Genomic DNA, 19756 nt, shown 5'->3' with positions numbered 1-19756 from the left:
CTGCCTTAATCTTCTTTGTCTCAGTATCACTAACTAGTGTCACTCCAATCAGTGTCACTTGTGTGATATTCTGTTAATGCAAAAATCATACAGTCGGAGGTAGCCAACAACATCAGACTCGACGTAGCCAACAACATCAGACTCGACGTAGCCAACATCCTCGTTCACTCTTCGCCTCCAAAAAGTAACTTATCTTATTCCCAACGCATGGCTCTCCAGAAACTACGCAAAGAAAAAAGTATCGTCATCACCAGAGCGGATAAAGGTAATGCCACAGTTGTCCTTAATACCAGTGAATACAATCGTAAAATGAACATTATCCTCCGCGATCGCGCTACCTACATCCCGCTAGAACACGACCCCACAAAAACGCAAGCTAAGAAATTAAAAATCTTACTTAAAAAAGTAACCTCCTGGCCCCCCCGACGTCACGTAAAAACTTAAACCTTTCCGCTCCCGTCCCCACCCGAATATACGGTTTACCAAAAATCCACAAACCTAATTCCCCACTCAGGCCTATAGTAGATGCCACCAATGCACCTTGTTACAGATTGTCTAAACAGCTGGCCAACTCCCTGTCCCCCCTCACCGGAAATTCAGCTTCCTATATAAAAAACTCGACCCACTTTAAAACCCTCACAGAAAATTTAACCTTGAATAATACAGACATATTAGTAAGATTTGATATCTCCTCCTTGTTTACCAATATTCCCTTAACTGACACTTTATCTCTCTTAGAAAACGTTTTTCCCTCTGGCATCTTAGATCTCTTTTCCTTCGCCATCAACTCTGGGTATTTCGCTTGGAATAACAAAATCTACAAGCAGATAGAGGGAACCGCCATGGGCTCCCCCCTCTCACCCCTCTTGCCAATTTCTATATGGAAGATTTCGAAAAACGAGCCATAGACTCAGCCCCACTCAAACCTCTATCTGGCTAAGATATATAGATGATGTGTTCTCTATTTGGCCTCATGGCCCAGACACGTTAGACTCCTTCCTCGGTCATCTCAATAGCCTACATCCAAGAATCCAGTTTACTATGGAAAAGGAAAAGAACAATTGTTTACCCTTCCTAGACACCTTAGTCACGCACCTGCCTAATGATACACTTGCCTTCACTGTATACAGAAAACCCACACACACACAGGCAGATACATTCACAAACTCTCCCACCACCACCCCTCACAACAATATGGCATCATCAAAACCCTTACCAAGAGAGCCCACAATCTTTGTTCCAGTGGAACCGCCCTCACTACTGAGCTTAACCACATACACAGAACTTTCCTCTCCAATGGCTACAGCGAACACAGCATCAAAAAAATAATCAATTCCTCCCCCATTCCCCGTCCCTCTCGTCAACAAGAATTTAAAAATGCCATCACTATACCCTACATCCGTGGCACTTTGGAAAAAAATAGCCAAGATACTAAAAAAGTATAACCTACACACAGCATATAAGCCCTACTGCAAACTGGCTACCCTTATCCGTTCTACGAAAGATCAGCTCCCTCCTCTCTCTCTGCCTGGAATTTACAAAGTACCCTGTTCCTGTAAGCTTATGTACTTTGGACAGACAGGCAGATCAGCATCCATCTGCCTGGAGGAACACAAGTCGTACATCGTTAAACACAACTATGGCCATTCAGGCTTGGCTGACCATGTTTTGGACACCACCCACAGAGTATCATGGAAGAAAACCACCATGCTCCACCACAGCAAATTCAAGAAAGAGAGACTTTTCTTAGAAGCAGCAGCAGCTCTCAGAAACCAACCAAATCTTAACAAATACGGTTGCATTAAGCTTCCGAAGATTTGGGAAACAGTCATCACCAGAGGTCCCACCTTACATTCCAGGCCACCTGCTACTGCCCTTAGAGGGCGCTCCACCTAGATAGGACTTTATTGTCACCCACGTGGTTGGGCTTAGTATTGTAAGTTTTTGTGTGCATGTTACATTAATTGTCTTTGTAATCCCCGTAGATGTCCTAGTGACTAGGACGAAATATAGGAAGTATTAAATTATATTTTAATGTCCTCACAGCACTTAAGCCTCTACACAAGAATTCTATATACTCTAATTCTTACTTTACGTTATCTACACCTTTATCTAAGTTACCACACATTGTATTCTTTTGCTACTACAGGTTATCTAAAGTCTAATACCTTGGGAACCTTGGAAAATTTATTTATATTTAAAGACTGCGCCACCTAGGTCCCCTTTTCTGGCCTTAAATAGAATTAAGATTACCTGCAGCATCTCTCAAGCTTTACTGTCAGTTGTGGCTACTCTAATTTAACTTTGCACACAGGTTCGCATATTTTACTTTTTGGAAACAGTGCACTGGAATCAGGATCAGTGAATAAACATTCTTTAGTATATCAAAAACATTTTATTTAATCTAGGACACATTAACACAGTTTCTTGATTGAATTGATACTACAAAAAAATTTTAAAGCTAAGGATTATAATCTCATGCCATAAATTTTACACATTAAGATTCACAGCAATACTATGAAATACCAATCTGTAACCTCGTTCATTCTGCTGCTAAATGTATTCTCATCTGATATACACACATAAAAATACATAGAATTTTATCAATTGTCAGTCTGTAACTTCGCTCATTCTGCTGCAAAGTATTATAATCTCATCCAATATACACTCATTAAAATGCACAGAAATACTAACGCTTATCAATCCATAATCCTAATCATTCTGCCTCTTAAGAATTTAAATCTCATACATAATGAACATGCAGCAATGCTATCTTTCATGCAATATATTTACACATAAAAATACACAGCAATATTATCAACTGTCAGTCTGTAACCTCACTCATTTTGCTAAGTATTAAAATCTCATCCGATATACACTTATTAAAATGCGCAGCAATACTATCATTTACCAATCTAAAATCTTATTCATTCTGCTGTTAAGAATCAAAATCTCATACATAGTACATACATAAATGAGCATGCAGCAATTCTATCTTATTCCAATCTATGATTTCATTCATCCTGCTGCAAAGAATTATCTCATATCTAATTTATATCAGCTGCTCTTTAGCCTCCTAGTCCGGGACAAACCATTACAATTTAAGCTTTTTATAAATGTCCCACCGAATATATGTATTTCAATCAACAAATATGCTATATCTAATTCACTACCAGCATTTTCTTAACCTCATTGTCTGGAACATACAAACATAATATAACTTTATAAACGTCCGGCCGAATATATAAATCCTTCAAGGAAGTACTCACTGTTGAACTGACTCTACCATCTCTTATCTGGTTCTGCAGGCTTCTTGCTGGTTTCCTTTGGTCTGGTTCCGTCGCATTGTAGAAGATTTTGGGGGAATCGGTCGTATTGGAACTGCTTTTCTGTCCTGGGCCATGTATACTCGTGCGGGTTTCTTTCTTTTAGCGCCGTCGCACTTCCAAGAATTCCCAGGGGCTTGATGCATATTACGGTGGACTTCTCTATAGACGATTCCTTACTTTTCTTCGGACGTCGAATGGACCCATGATGCTGGATTCCGAGACACTAAGAGAGGAGACTGGATTTTGCGTACCTGCTTCTTTCTTCCTATGCGTACTGGCATATGGCTGCCGCACCACTGCATACTGCCTTCGCCTGCTACATCTTCAATCTCTTGCCTCTGGATACCTGGATAAAAAAAGCAAGCCCCTTGGATACTTCTGGGTACTCTCTTATGCTCCCTCTTGCCATCCCTGGAATAAGGGTTGAGAACCCCTAGCATTTCTGCACACAAAGGGGAATGTGACCTTCGGGTTGTTGTTTACTTTTGTTCCTCCTAGAACACACAAAAACAATACGCGGGAGAGCCTTTAGTTGTTTGCCGCCTGTTGTTGCACTCTCCTTGGGACACGCATTAAGTTAAGCTTTGAACAATTGAAAACACTTTACAATTTCCAAATAAGGTTTCTAAACTTTCTTTCAACTCGGAACCACTAAATTTACAGGCTGCTTTCAAAGGCATTAGCCTTGAAATACACAGCTTAACATTCCATTTTAATACATACTTGTATGGTATTTTGATTCACTCACAAAAATTTATAACTACTGTTAATATAAACCTTATATACAAAACAAAAATTCCACAATCAGTGTAAAAATCAATTTCTTTCTATATACAATCTTCGTGACCTCTTGTAAAATTCAATATAAAGTTAAGAAAATTATTCTTACTGCATCGAAGTTTTACATTGCCACTACCAGAAAAAATTATGAAAAATATATTATAGCTTCAAAACCTGGATAACTGACCATTCATAGGCAGTATATATATGTGTATATAGATATATACACCAACCTAATTAAACTTAAATAACAATATTACAGGTATAATATATTTAAAAATATAAAATAATAATAAAATAAATAAAAATGAAATAAACTAATTACAATAAATTAGGATCAAAATCTCCCAAACTTTAGGTAAGGAAATGCCATTTTAAAGAGGTTCACATTTGTTTAAACATCTTTACATAATCTGTTTACAGAAGACATTTGCTATAGAGTGGTTTCAGTGCTCCTGAAGGATAAGAAACCGTTTGGTATTTTTAGTTAATAATATTAGGTTAAGTAGTTTTTGTTTTAAATGGGTATGTTATTGACTGAGCTATTTAGTTTGTAAGTAAACCTTGTATTTTTTTTTGTTTAAATAAGATATTTTCAGTATGTGCCAATGCGTGGTAGAACAATGGATGCAAATGCCGCATTATCAGGTCATTTGATTTTGTGCAGTACAGTGTGTGTGTAAAATGTATTCTTCAATAAAATTAAAGGATATGTGGAAGGAAATTGAAACTGGAAAGTGTGTGTATTAAATGTTTCAAAAGTGAGTGTCTATTAGGTGATGAGAATGCAGTAAATGTTGGTATAGTGAACAGTATCAATGATAGGGTGGAAAATGTCAAAATTACTGTCAAACGTGCTGCTATGGAAATAGAGGAGAACAAAATGGACATTAATAAAGAAATAGCATTCTTGAATGTTAACCTTCACAGGACAAAGCACAAAACTGAGAAATTACAGAAGTGGCAAGAGATTACCAGGACTAGAAAGAGAAAGAAGCAGGTAATTTGAAGTAATAATAAAAACTGAGGTCAGGCCAATAGTTTTAACAGTTGATCAGTAACTTTAGCATATCATGTAGATTGTAGAGCAGCTTGTTTCTTTGTATATACGTGTATACTACAGATAATGACCTTAATGTGAGGGTCGAAACATCGAGTGTTTATTTTGGTTTATGTTAAACTAAAGTTTTACTCTAACACGGTACTTGTTTCCATAATTTTTATGATGTATTTTGCTCACATTGTAAGCATGAAAGAAAGGCAACTATATTTCAATTAACCATTTTATTTTTTACTAATCATAAATAACTGTAGTAAAAATAGTATAATGACAATACTTGTGTCCCTCCCCCAACAAACATACAAAAAAAAAAACGTTGAAAGTTTATTTTTTACTTGGTTAGACTATAATAAATTTAGTTTAATCCTTGTCCAAGTGTGAGCAAACAAAGTTTGACCTGAAAATATCTTCAGGACTGAATATGGTGTTGCACTACCTTACTGGGGTAAGGTTGTACTATCTTAGTGGGGTTAGGTAGTACAACACCAGGCAACTCGTAGAAAGGTGGACCAAGCCAACATCACTCCTATCCCAGTATCTCCTATAATGTCTCCCATAATGCAAAACACATCTCCTTGCAGATATGTATAATGGTATGCATTAAGGGATGGCCACTACACAGACTAGTTTCGACCTTTATTGAGGTCTCTTCAGTGGGAGCCAGCCCCAGAGGTGGAGATACCAGGCAGAAGCATTTCTGCTTCCGCCTGGTATGGCAACTCCTATAGATAAGGATGACCTCGCTAATGGTGTTGTACTGCCTTACCCCAGTAAGGTAGTGCAACACCATATTCAATTCTGAAGATATTTTCAGCAAAATTCAGCAAAGGATTAAACTAAATTTATAATACAAAAAAAGTTTCAACTTACATATTTCTTAGCCTGATATTCTCCTATTGTGTTGAAAATAACATCAAGAGATCTTGGTAAAATCCCTCCATCTTGAGGGGTACCTGTCATTGTATATGTTTTTCCGGAGGAGGTGACACCATAAGTAAAGAGTAAACCTACAAAAATATAACATACAACACTAATTCAATTAGCAGTCATTTTTATATTCCGACAAAATTCAGAATGATTAAAAAATATAATGAAAACTAAAACTTCATAAGGATGACTTCATAACTGTAAAATTTCATAACTTGTGATTTTTTTTAAGAGAAATATAATTCTAATAGCACAGCAGCTACTTCTTTTTCAGCAAGCATATATCATAGATAAGGGAGAGGAAAAGCTTGTAACAGATTCTTTGCTGTTTGATCTTTGAAAGAATGAATATACTTTATGGGTAAAATTTCATAGGTCACAGGAGCCTGTATATTCATCTTTTATTAGTACTTAGATTAGGTTAACTGGTCTGACCGTTTTGATCTATTGGTTCACATTAAAGACCAGACAGAACCAAAAGTTCAAAACACCTAAGTTCCAAAAACTTGGGAATGACCTTAAAAAGGTTATGTTCCAGTAGCTGTAAACTTGTGAGTGCCCTCAAAAGGGTCACTGTTTCAAGTAGCTGCAGAAGAATCAGTGCTTGAAAGGATCAGTCTGGATATCTATGAATCTAAAGGCTTCACCCAAAAACTGTTAAACCTCAGCTCAGTACAACCACAGACAAGAACTACCATGTGCACATTAAAGAAAGAAGAGGTGAAGGAATTATGACAGATGAGATATTGTAGAGTTGAGGTTTTTATCAACCTTCCTTTACTGCAAAATAACCTTGAAATCTGCTACATCTGAAATACAATAGAAACACATAATAAAATCAAATTTATCAATTTTTATATATGTAAATTATTTAAAATTTTAACACTTGCCATTTCTTCCTTGAATAAGATCCTCAGCAAAAGGAAAAGAAACATGATTGAATAATTCTGACTGAGTGGTATTTTCATCAAATACGTGCCTGAACGTACACTGGATCTAAAAATATATAAGAATCATATATGATTAAAATGATGAGATTTACACAAATTCAAGATATAAAAATTAAAATAATCTACATTTTTTCTTATATATATATATATAAATACACACACACACTTGATTTAAAGGGGAAAGAATTCTTTAAAAGCATCTATTACATTATAATCACAACAGGTCAGTGAACATGTAATAGTACTGTGGACTAAATAAACATTATATGCAGGATATACAAATATGAAAACTTACAGTTTAGTATACATGCAAACTTATTCCATACAAACAATATATTCAAATATGCCATTCTACAACATATACTAGAAAACTTCAAATAAACACGAAACTCAAAGAGTTTCATGCAAATTCTGTTGATTTCTGAGTGCCGCTGCAGATTCTAAAAATAGTCTTTCTTTTTTGAATTTACTATGTATGATGGAGCATGGTGTTTTTTTTTTCCAGATCCTGTGGGTTGTATCCAAAACATGGTCTGCCAGGCCAGTTTGACCATAATCATGATTGCAGATGTATGATTTGTGCTCTTCTAAGCAGATGGTTGCTGATTTACCTGTCTGTCCAAAGTAAGATAGCTTGCAGGAACAGGGTACTTTATAAACTCCAGGCACTGAGAGAGAGGAGGGAGCTGATCTTTGGTAGAATGGATAAAGGTAGCAAGTTTACGGTGGAGCTTAAACGCTGTGTGTAGGTTGTATTTTTTTAAGGAACTGGCTATTTTTTCTGATGTGCCATGGATGTAGGGTATGGTGATGGCATTTCTGAAGAGATGGCAGAAGAAATGACAATCTAGTGTTGGTGATGATCTAAATCAAACCTATTCACCTGTGAGAATATGGCATATCCTTGCCACCCTCTTAGCAATTTAGATCTTTATCTTAACCAGCTCTCCTTCCAATTATACTAATGATATTAGTTCTCCTCTTGGCAACACAGACAACAGCTTCATCCCACAAAGAGCTAACAATTTTTGTTGCAGTGGAACTGCCCTTTCAACCAAACTCAATCAAATACACAACACCTTATTTTCCAATGGCTATAGCGATTACAAAATTAAAAAAATAATCAGTTCCTCCCCCATTCCCATGCCATCTCTTCAGAAATGCCATCACCATACCCTACATCCATGGCACATCAGAAAAAATAGCCAGTTCCTTAAAAAAATACAACCTACACACAGCATTTAAGCTCCACCGTAAACTTGCTACCCTTATCCATTCTACCAAAGATCAGCTCCCTCCTCTCTCTCAGTGCCTGGAGTTTATGAAGTACCCTGTTCCTGCAAGCTATCTTACTTTGGACAGACAGGTAAATCAGCAACCATCTGCTTAGAAGAGCACAAATCATACATCTGCAATCATGATTATGGTCAAACTGGCCTGGCAGACCATGTTTTGGATACAACCCACAGGATCTGGAAAAAAACCACCATGCTCCATCATACATAGTAAATTCAAAAAAGAAAGACTATTTTTAGAATCTGCAGCAGCACTCAGAAATCAACAGAATTTAAATAAACATGGTTGCATAAACATCCCAAAATTTGGGAAACACTAATTATCAGAGATCCCACCTTACATCCTAGGCCACCTACAAAAGCCCATAGAGGGTGCACCACCTAGATAGGACTTTAAGAGTCACCCACGTGTTTCACTTAGTATTGTGTTGTATTTGAGTGCATGTGTTACATTAGTTTTTTTGTAATCCCTGAAGATGTCAGTGACTGAGACGAAATATTGGAAGCATTAAAAATCAGTTTTAATCCTTTCCGAGTGCTGCATATATTCCATTAAACCTCCAACATGATGTCCTCACAGCACTCAAGCCTACACACACACACACACACACACACCCCACTACACCAAGGACAGTGACACTAAAGGCTCTGTACTTTGCCCTTTTCTTCTTCCGACATGCTAATCACCTTCTCTCACTAATCCGAAATTTTATCCATGGTTTTTATGACTACACTACAGTATACACTCTAATCCTCTTCATTAGACAAATGTTGTAGTATTCAAATAATCCAAGCTTCATGATGTTCCATAACTAATGTATTGAACATGGATCTCCTTTGCATTCCCTAGTGTGACAATCCAGATTTTTGGATTATTGTATAAGTAGATTTTTGTAACATTAGGTTCTACCTAATGTTACAAAAATCCAGCTGTCTTATTACTTCCTCTTACCTCTGATAATACTAGATCTCATTTAAGATCAGTCAAGATCAGATTTCTCTTGTGTGACTTTCCTGGCACAAACACATTACAGAAGATGCAACAGAGGATGGTTTCCATACCAGATGCAGTTAGTATGCTGAAGAAAAATAAGCAATTTACTTAAATATAAATAAAGAGCCAACGGGCTTCATTTCAGCGATATAAACATTAATTACATTAAGGGGATATTAGATCCCACATTGTTTTAAAACCGAATAAGAAACTCAAAGATTGGAATCAGAGAGTTTCATGCCGAATATAGTATAAAAAACTATAAAAGTATCGGCGAATACTAGCATGAGCTAAATGCAAGTAGTCCTAGAACGTAGTACAATTATATTTAAATAAGTTATATATAATAGTTATATCTATATAAATTATATATGAAGTTATATATAAAAAAATAAGTTATATTTAAGTAACTTAATGGGTGCACCTTTTGGACAACTCGTATAGCAGAGTATATAAGTTCTTTTCGCTATACCCTTTGGTATTAATTGGTCTAGCTACTTACTGATGAAGCCTCAATAAAGGCTGAAACTGGTCTGGGTAGTGACCTCCCACCATAATCTAATAACAGCATACATTTCCTAGGAAATGTGTTTTTGCATTATGGAAAATACCAAGAATAGTGATCAGAACTTTACCCACCTTTGCAATGAGTTGCCCGTGTTTGTACTACGAAAATATAAAAGTATTCACCGATATAAAACTATGCCGAATATAGTTTTTTATGCTATATTCAGCATGAAACTCTGATTCCAATCTTTGAGTTTCTTATTCAGTTTTAAAACGATGTGGGATCTAATATCCCCTTAATTAAATTAATAAGCAATTTATTTTAAATAATTAATGATATTGTGATAATTTATTAGCAGTTTTTCTTATTTCTATGAATGTATGACTTAATGTTTTGTGAACTACTTATATTTCACAAGTTAAGTAGTTAAAACAAACTTCTGATTTGAAAGAAGTGGGTCATGATCTTTCAAGATGCGAATCATCTTAAATAAAACATGATATTTAATTTAAGATTCTCAGTTCTAAAAGTCTACCTGAAACTACTGATACCAATCATTCAAACATAGTTCAGTTATATGGCATCAATGGGGAATCTGTATATATTCAGATATTCCACAAGTTAAAATAAAAAAATAAGAAATTGAATTGAATATTATGCACTTTATTAAAATATGTTATTATTTCATAAAGTTTGTAATTAAATGTACTATCTTTTTTTTTTGTTTACATTTACATGTTGCAAGCAAAACATTTTATGATGTAATCCTTTCTTGTTTGGCCACTGAAGTGTGTTTAGTTATAAAAGAAATTTATTTAGATAAGAATTAAGTGTATAAAATTTGCTTATATGAAACTGGCAATATTGAAATTCTAATGCCATTTTGTACATACCTTGTTTTTGGTTCTATGATGCCTTCCAATTCCAAGATCTTGCTGAAGGTTGTTTATAAATGGGGGGGGGGGGCGCGTTTTGATGCAGGAAATAAGATTGGAAACCCGGGTTACTATTAATAATATATATATAAATATATATTTTGTTTAGGGATGCATTTTTTGTGGTGGTGTGGGGGGGGGGGGGAACGAAGGGGAAGAATATCATTATGTGGAAACTGGGACAGGGGTTAACGGGGTGTGGACTGTTTCGGATGTCGTCTGCCCATCATCAGAGCCTTGTGGGAATGAGTGTAGGGCTATGTCAAAGCTGCAAGTTGCATCTGCCAAATTAGGGCATTTGTGGTCGCTACATGGCTGGAGGCGTGGCTTAATTTGTAAGTTCTGGATCGTCCAACGTTCGGAAATTAGGTAGGGGCGGTGGACATTGATAAAATTTTCATCGCATTTTATGGCAATAGTTTCGGATATTCTATAAAAAAGAATGATAGATATTTTGATCAGCTGTTTCAGAGAGAGAGAGAGAGAGGAGAACATGACTTCTTTATATATATCTTCAATATATGTAAGATTTAACAGAAATTAAAGAAAAATTAGAAATGGAAGACAGAGGAAAGCAGTTGAAAAACATATAACTATGATGTTTACAAGGGTGGTCTGAAAAGTTCTCGCCCTAACAATGAAAAAACAAAATTATAATTTCAAAACTATTTTTATTTTTCAACATAATCTCCGTTAAGACTAATACATTTAATTCAACAATGTTTCAGCACCATTATCCCGTACCTGTAGTGGTTCTCAATAAGATTTGCAAAATACCCCTCTACAGCTGCAATCACCTCTTGATTCGAAGAAAAACACTGACCAGTGAGGAAGAATTTTTAGTTTTGAAAAGAGACAGAAATCAGAGAGAGCCAAATCTGGGGAATAGGGTGGATGTTCCAACAATTCATAGTGCAGATCCCTTAATTTTCCCATTGCCAAAACACCTTTATGGGCAAGTGCATTGTCCTGATGAAAGATGATTTTTTTCCTTCTGCAAACCAGGTGTTTTCTGACAAATTTTTTCATTTAGTCCGGTTAAAAGATAGGAATAATGTTTCCCTGTTATTGTTTTACCCTTTTCAAGATAATTAATAAACAAAAGGCCTTTAGCATCCCAAAACACCAATGTCATTACTCTTTTCCTGCTGATGGAACCAACATTGTCTTCTTTGGCGCTGAACAACCGGCTTCTGTCCACTGTTTTGACTGCTGTTTGGATTCTGATGTGTAATGGTGAATCCAAGTCTCATCCATAGTAATAAATTGACACACAAAATCAGTTTTATTCTTGTTAAAATGCTCCAAGCACTGTTCAGATTTTCATGCAAGTGCATTTTTGATCTGCTGTGAGCAAGCGCAGCACCCATCTTGCGCAAAGCTTTTTCATTTGTAATTCTTCATGCAAAATATATCCTACACGTTCTTTTGAAATGCCTACAGTCTCAGCAATTTCACGCACTTTGACTTGCCAGTCACCAATACCATATTGTGCACTTCAATGATTTCTAGTGTTGTTACACTTTTTGGACGTTCTTCAAGTGGATAATTTTCAAGGCTAGTACGGCCACGTTTAAACTCGACAGCCCATTTCTTAATTGTCAAAAATGAAGGAGAAGAGTGTCCATAAACTTTTATGAATGTTGAATGAATTTGTTTTGCCATTAAGCCTTCTTTTACAAAGAATTTTATAACCTCGCGATACTCGATTTTATCCATTTCAAGGGATAACAAAACGTTTGATTTAGACAAGTTGTATAAAACAAAATACTTGATAGAATGACTTGCAATTTCACATGGATGCTTATGAGAGATATACCAACTTAGAAAAAAAAAATCTTGCTGATAGTGTTGCCATCCAAGGTCGAGGTCAAAAACTTTTCAGACCACTCTTGTACTACAGTTTTCATGCATATAGAAGCTGGTCAGTTAAAACAAACGGATATTGTTTTAACCGTCTTTTTTTTAACAAAGTGGTTCAAATGAAAACAAGACATGCAATGCTCATTTTTCTTTAATCAAAGAAGAATTGAATTAATGTTGCTGTTATACAGGTTGGAGAAAGGGAGAGAAAGAAATTTGTATTAATTTTTCTCGTGTTAATTCAAGAGAATGAAAGTGTTACCGAAAACAAAATTCTAGAAATCTGTCCACAAAGGATAAAAACTGTTAGATTATATAATTGAAATTGGAAACTAAGAATTGTTTCTTGTTGGGTCCTAAAGTAAGTAAGCATGTAAGTGAGTTAGTGAGAGAGAGAGAGAGAGAGAGTGTGTGTGTTACTAATATATATGATACAAAGTATTCATAATTATTTTGTATTGTATATATTAATCTGCAGATTATTAAGTGCATAAATAAACTTATATCTATTAGCATAAACCAAAAGACAATGATGGTACAACAAAATGCAAAATCATGCCAGCCAGGACATCACCTGGTTAAACAGGGCACCCACTGTTTTTATCAGGGAAACAGAACGGATAAAAAGTCAGCTAATGGAACAAACTTAATATCATCAGAATTCAAGACAGGGAGGCAGAAAATTTATAAAAATCTCATCTAGTTTTTTCTTGGTAACACCAAAGCAAAGATAAAAACCAGAGGGTTTTTTCAAAATAACTATTTAAAAAGTAAGAGTAGCTATAATATTAAACACGAAGATAATCTTGAGTTATGGACAATTTCAAGCAATGTTTATCCAAAAAAACTGATCCATAAGATACTTTTCTGCAACACCCCACAACAACAATCTGAGGAAACACATTACAAATCCTCCATTGCCATTCCTTATGCTGGGACAGTTTCAAAAAAGATTGCTACACTCCTCATACCATATGAAATACGAGTGACCTTCAAACCCATAAAGACTATCTGCCACTTTTTAAGATCTCCAAAAGATGCCTTCTTCAAATATGCCAGTGTCTATAACATCCCCTGTTCATGTGGATTAAACTACATTGGTCAGACCTCAAGAAGTTTGGAAATAAGGAAAAGAGAACACGTCGGAGATAAACAACAACAGAGAAGACAGCTCTGGGTTAGCCCTTCATTTCTCGAGTATGAACCATACCATCGAATGGGACAAAAGCTCCATGCCATATCTAGAGGAAGACTTCTGCTCCCGGAACATCAAAGAAGCTATAGTAGTCATCTGTTCTAAACACAGCCTCAACAGAAATCAAGGATTAATTCTAGCTGATATTTGGAAGACCCTCATAAGATCACTAAGTACACCAGAGTTTAATGTCACTGCTAATTATAGAATGTTCCTTCATAACAACAGCTGATATCATACATGCTCCAAGCATTTGATGTACATGTTCTTCTGAATTTGTAAAAAAATACATTTGTATTCGATTTATTCCTTCACAAACAGTTTAAGTTGTTTTGTATCACTTTTATACCCCCTGACAAAGAAAAACAGCCAAGTTGGCAAAAATTGTCAGCGTTTTTTTACTTTATTTCTATTATTAAAATTCTTCGTTCAATATACAACCCAGTTTATGTTCGTTTCTTGCATTCAATTGATGGTCGAAAATAATATAGAATCGCAAAGGAACTTGATATTGTTAGCATTCAGAAGTGCATGAGCAGATCTAATTTCAGGTGGTATGATCACTTAAACAGAACGGAGAGAGAATATTGGCAAAGCAGGTGTTTGATGCCAGGATGGTAGGAAAAAGACCAGAGAAAGACAAAGATCTAGGTGGACTGATGCAGCCAGAAATTAATTAGAGAGAAATATAAGCTCTGACAATATTAGAATCCTGACAGATAACATTAATTTGGAAGAAAACTGTGAATAGGAAGTTTGTAATAATGTAACCTTATCATGTAATACTACAAAGGCATCTTCTGATATGTGTTAAGGATACACATCAAGTGATGGGTATCCTCAATTTGATGATGATATATTATCTCTTTTTGTAAATCGAAGATATATATCTTTCAGGTTCAATCTCTTAATGAGTTAAATGGTTAATAGGGTTAATTAAGAGAATAAGTCATACATATCAAAGGATAAGAATTTGTGTGCGAATGTGCCCACATGCATGAATCTGTGTGGTTTAGTTTCAAATGATTTTTTTATTGTAAAGTTAAGAGTAAAATCACTCAGAATCATAAATAATGTATACAGTTGAAATGCATCTAATACATACGGGCATTATCAATCAGAAAATATACAATGGTGCAATTATCAGGAATGCATAAAAAATCTAACAAAAATATGTAACAAAGTAATGGTGGTCAGGGAACAATTAAGAAAATTTAACATGAAAAATTTTGTTGAGTGCAGTATGAGCATTTTTTTTTTAAACTACTCAGAGTGAAAAGTTTTAGATGAAAAAAATAAGAACTGCAAGAGTTTGTTTTACATGATATATGCTTTTGGCACATTCGAAAATGTGCCAATACATTTTTATTGCATAAAAAAGCAAAATTACAGAGTGGTGAATGTCACTGACAAAAAATACAAAAGTGACAGAGCTGTATGTTAAAGCAGTGATGAGAGAATGAAATGTGAAAAATAATATAAAAGAAGGGATTGGGGGGGGGGATATGAAAATAATGACGGTGGTCTGAAAAGTTCTCGACCTCGATCATAGATAGCAACACTATCGGCAAGAGTTTTTTTTTCTAAGTTGGTACATCTGTCATAAGCATTCATATGAAATTTCAAGTCATTCTATCATGTAGTTTGTTTTATACAGCTGTCTGTGGCAAAAGTGTTATCTTTGAAATGGATCCCTTGAAATAGATAAAATCGAGTATTGTGCAGTTATAAAATTCTTTGTAAAAGAAGGTTTAACGACAAAAGAAATTCATTAGAAGTTCATAAAAGTTTATGGGCACTCTTCTTCGTTTTCGGCAATTAAGAAATGGGCTGCAGAGTTTAAACGTGGTCAAGCCAGCTTTGAAGATGATCCACGTGAAGGACGTCCAAAAATTGTAACAATACCAGAAATCATTGATCAAGTACATAATATGGTATTAGATGACCAGCGAGTCAAAGTGCGTGAAATTGCTGAGACTATAGGCATTTCAAAAGAATGTGTAGGATATATTTTGCATGAAGAATTGAAAATGAAAAAGCTTTGTGTAAGATGGGTGCCGAGCTTGCTCACAGCAGATCAAAAATGCATTAGCATGAAAATCTCTGAACAGTGATGGAACATTTTAACAAGAATAAAAACTGATTTTGTGCATTGATTTATTACTATGGATGAGACTTACACCATTACACACCAGAATCCAAACAGCAGTCAAAACATTGGACAGAAGCATTGTTCAGCACCAAAAAAGAAAGTCGGTTCCATCAGCAGGAAAGGTCATGACATCAATGTTTTGGGATGCTAAAGGCATTTTCTTTATTATCTCGAAAAGAGTAAAACAATAACTGGGGAATATTATTCCGATCTTTTAACCAGACTAGATGAAAAAATTCATGAGAAAAAACCTGGTTTGCAGAAGGAAAAAAATCATCTTTCATCAGGACAATGCACCTGCCTACAATGGTGTTTTGGCAATGCGAAAATTAAGGGATCTGCACTACACTTTCTGCCCAAAAAGAAACCGAACTTTTGATAGAAAATAAAACACAGGCCAATAATAATTATTCAAATCATTTTTTCAATCAATATGCTCTCCTTCAGCTTTGATACGGCGATTGGCAGAGTCAATTAATTCGTTAAATGAGATTTTCATATCGGTTTTTGGGATACTGTTGAGGGTTATAGTTACTGCCACTTAAACGTTTTTAATAGTGTCGTATCACTTTCCTTTCATCGGGGAAAGAGAAAGAAATAACAGGGTGCTAAATCAGGTGAATAAGGCGAGTGATCCAATGCACAAATTTGGTTTTTGCTCAAAAACCGTCTCACAATGTTCGAATGATGAGATGGGGCATTATTGTGCAAAAGTGACCAGCTGCCTGCATCACGATATTCATGCTGTACGCAACGAATTCTCACTATCAATTGCTTCAAAACTTCGAGATAAAACTCACCATTGACCATTTGGCCAAGCGGAACGAATTCTTTGTGGATAATGCCCTTGGAATCGTAAAAAAAAATCAGCATTGTATTTACTTTTGACTTCTCCAAGTGACTTTTTTCGGATGCCTCTCTTCTGGTAGTCTCCACTCAACACTCTGGCGCTTTCAGGCTCATACTCAAAACACCACATTTCGTCACTATTAACGATCGTTTCAAGGAAGTTTGAATCCTTATGAGTGGTTTTAATGAGGTCCTTGCAGTGTTCAATTCGATACATTTTTTGGTCATTGGTCAACTTGTGGGGAACAAATCGCGAATTCAATTTATGAAGGCCCAAACTCTTGGTCAAAATGTTGTGCACAGTTGATTTTGGAATCCTCAATTCATCTTCAATCAATCTCATGGACGATTTTGGGTTTACTTTGATGAAATCAATCACTTTTTGGATGTTAACTTTGCTCAGTCCAGTTTTTGGATGGCCCGACTTTTCATCGTCCACAAGCGTCTCAGCCACTTTGAAATCGCTTAAACCACTCGTAAACTTGAGTACGGGATAAGCATTCATCACCGTATGCATTTTGAAGCATTTGATGCATTTCAGTAAAACTTTTATACCAAGTTTAACACAAAAGTCAATCACAGCTCTCTGTTTGAAACTCATTTTCCTACCGTTCGTCAAAATGCTGTCACTCTTGACACTATAACTCAGCTTCTAATGAAACAAATGTTATAAACAGTTGACACAACACTAATGAAGGTTGCAGCTTTTGACAACAAAAAGATACAACAGGCGGCGATACTAGTTTCTTCTATTTTCAAAAAGTTCGGTTTCTTTTTGGACAGAAGGTGCATGAATTGTTGGAACAGCCACCCTATTCCCTGGATCTGGCTCTCTGACTTCTATTTCTTCCCAAAACTAAAACTCTTCCTCGCTGGTCAGCGTTTTTCTTCGAATCAAGAGGCGATTACAGCTGTAGAGGGGTATTTTGCAATCTTACTGAGAACCACTACAGGGATGGGATAATGGTGCTGGAGCATTGCCGGAATAAATGTATTAGTCTTAACGGAGATTATATTGAAAACTAAAAATAATTTGAAATTATAATTTCATTTTTTCATTCATACGCTGAGAACTTTTCAGACCGCCCTCGTATGTTTCTAAATGTCTAATCTAACATACAGGTGGAATTTCACATCATGAAATTCCACCTGATAAGTTTAAGAGTATCCAATTAATTCCAATTCAAAATCAAATGGTTAAGGAAACTGTATTTTGTGTATGAATCAGAAATTTAAATAAACTAAAAAGAATATAATTTTTTTTTATTTACTTGTGCAGCTATAAAAGCAGCTTTTGATATTTGCTTCTACCATAATGTATTATTTGAAAATACAATGGTCTCTAAGCAGTGATAACAGCTCACATTCAATCACCTGTTTAAAAACGAGTGAAACAAAATCTCATGGGGGGGGGACTTTGGTAAGAACACAGAAAATAGATATCAGGAGGGTGGCAAAATGTTCTGGAGGCTATTGAAAAAAAGTTAGAAATGGAGGAAAGAGTACTGTAAAAGGAATTAGAGATGATAAAAGCAATATGAAAACTGAAGATAAAATCTAGATGTCTGGAGTAATTACTTTGAAAAGTTACCAAATGAAACAAATAGTGACAGCATGGCAACAGAAAATACTCTACAGGAAAGCAATCAGGAATGCATGTCAATACTAGAAGTAGAAAAAGTCATCAAAATCCTGAAATGTGGAAAGGTAGCTAGAGTAAATGATATTCAACCAGAAATGCTCAAATACGGAGGTATTTGAGATAAAATCAGATATAAAAGTTTTAGAGTGGCTGCACTGCATAATTCAAAAAGCCTGGACAAATGGTTGAATTCTGGATGATTGGAGTAGAGCTCTCATAGTAGCCATATATAAAAATGGAAATAAAACGACGTGAAAATTAAAATGGGATTTCCCTACTGGGTGTTCCTGGTAAGATTAATGCAAGTATACTTGATAAACGGCTAAGAGGGATTGTGGAAGGGAAGCTTGGTGAAGAACAAGCGGGATTCAGGAAAAGTAGAAGCTGTCAGGATCAGATTTTCAATTTAACAGAAATAGTCAAGAAATCATGGTACTATAACAACAATCTGTACTTAAGTTTTAGGTCTGTAAGAGGCATATTACAAGGTGCCAAGAAGAAAACACTGTTATTCAAAACACTGCAGTTATATGGTGTAAATAGGATTACAACAAACAATACTTAGTCTTTATTTGAGTTGTAATCAGCAGTTAGAATTGAAGGAAGTACAGGAAGAAGGTTTATTGTTAAATCAGATGTGAGACAAAGATGTACATTTTCCCCTCTGTTATTCATCATTTATATGGATCACATTATGAAGGAAAGTGGTATTAAACCTAATGTCAAATTGGAGATGTTAATCTCAGCTCTTTATTTCATGCAGATGATGTTATACTTCTAAATAAATCCAGTACAAGTCTGCAAGATTCCCTGACGAAACACTAAATAACTGTTGTAATAAATTTGGTATGAAAATCAGCAATAAAAAGACAAAGAGATTAAAAATAGGCTGAAACATTGAAAACATCAACTGTATCCTGAATGGAAAACCTATAGAACAAGTGAAACATTTCAGCTTATTTAGGCACAATTTTTAGTGAAGATGTAAAATGAAATATGGAAATGGTGGTATGGTCACTTAATCAGAATGGAAGAGAAAAGATTAGCAAAACAAGTTCTTGTAGATAAACTTATTCTTATATATAGATAAGCATATCCTTAACACCTTCTTAGCCAATGGCTACAACTCCAAAAAAATCCAGAAAATATTAAAACCAGTTAAACGCCCCCCCCCCCTAAAAGCTAACAAAAATCCTACAAAAATGATCTGAGTACTTGTTACAAACCTTCTAAAAAAATTGGCATCCCTTATCTGCTCCACCAAAAATCAGCCACTT

General features: G+C 35.4%; 1 protein-coding gene across 1 annotated transcript in view; it reads right to left on the bottom strand.

Annotated features, from left to right (window-relative positions):
• pav (kinesin family member pavarotti) overlaps positions 1 to 19756 on the bottom strand; it is a 222903-nt gene that overhangs the window by 184366 nt on the left and 18781 nt on the right. Inside the window, exons 3-4 of the mRNA XM_090412700.1 lie at positions 6987 to 7092; positions 6040 to 6176 (exon numbers count right to left, since the gene is read on the bottom strand). Coding sequence (XP_090268826.1) covers positions 6040 to 6176; positions 6987 to 7092 — 243 coding nt within the window. The remainder of the gene's footprint in view (positions 1 to 6039; positions 6177 to 6986; positions 7093 to 19756) is intronic.

Source organism: Typopeltis vanoorti, chromosome 23, assembly GCF_054136105.1.
Source record: "Typopeltis vanoorti isolate ZY-2024b chromosome 23, IOZ_Tvanoo_1.0, whole genome shotgun sequence".
Taxonomy (NCBI): Eukaryota; Metazoa; Arthropoda; class Arachnida; order Uropygi; family Thelyphonidae; genus Typopeltis; species Typopeltis vanoorti.
The sequence above is the reverse complement of the archived record's forward strand: the minus strand, read 5'-3'. Positions and strand labels throughout refer to the sequence as shown.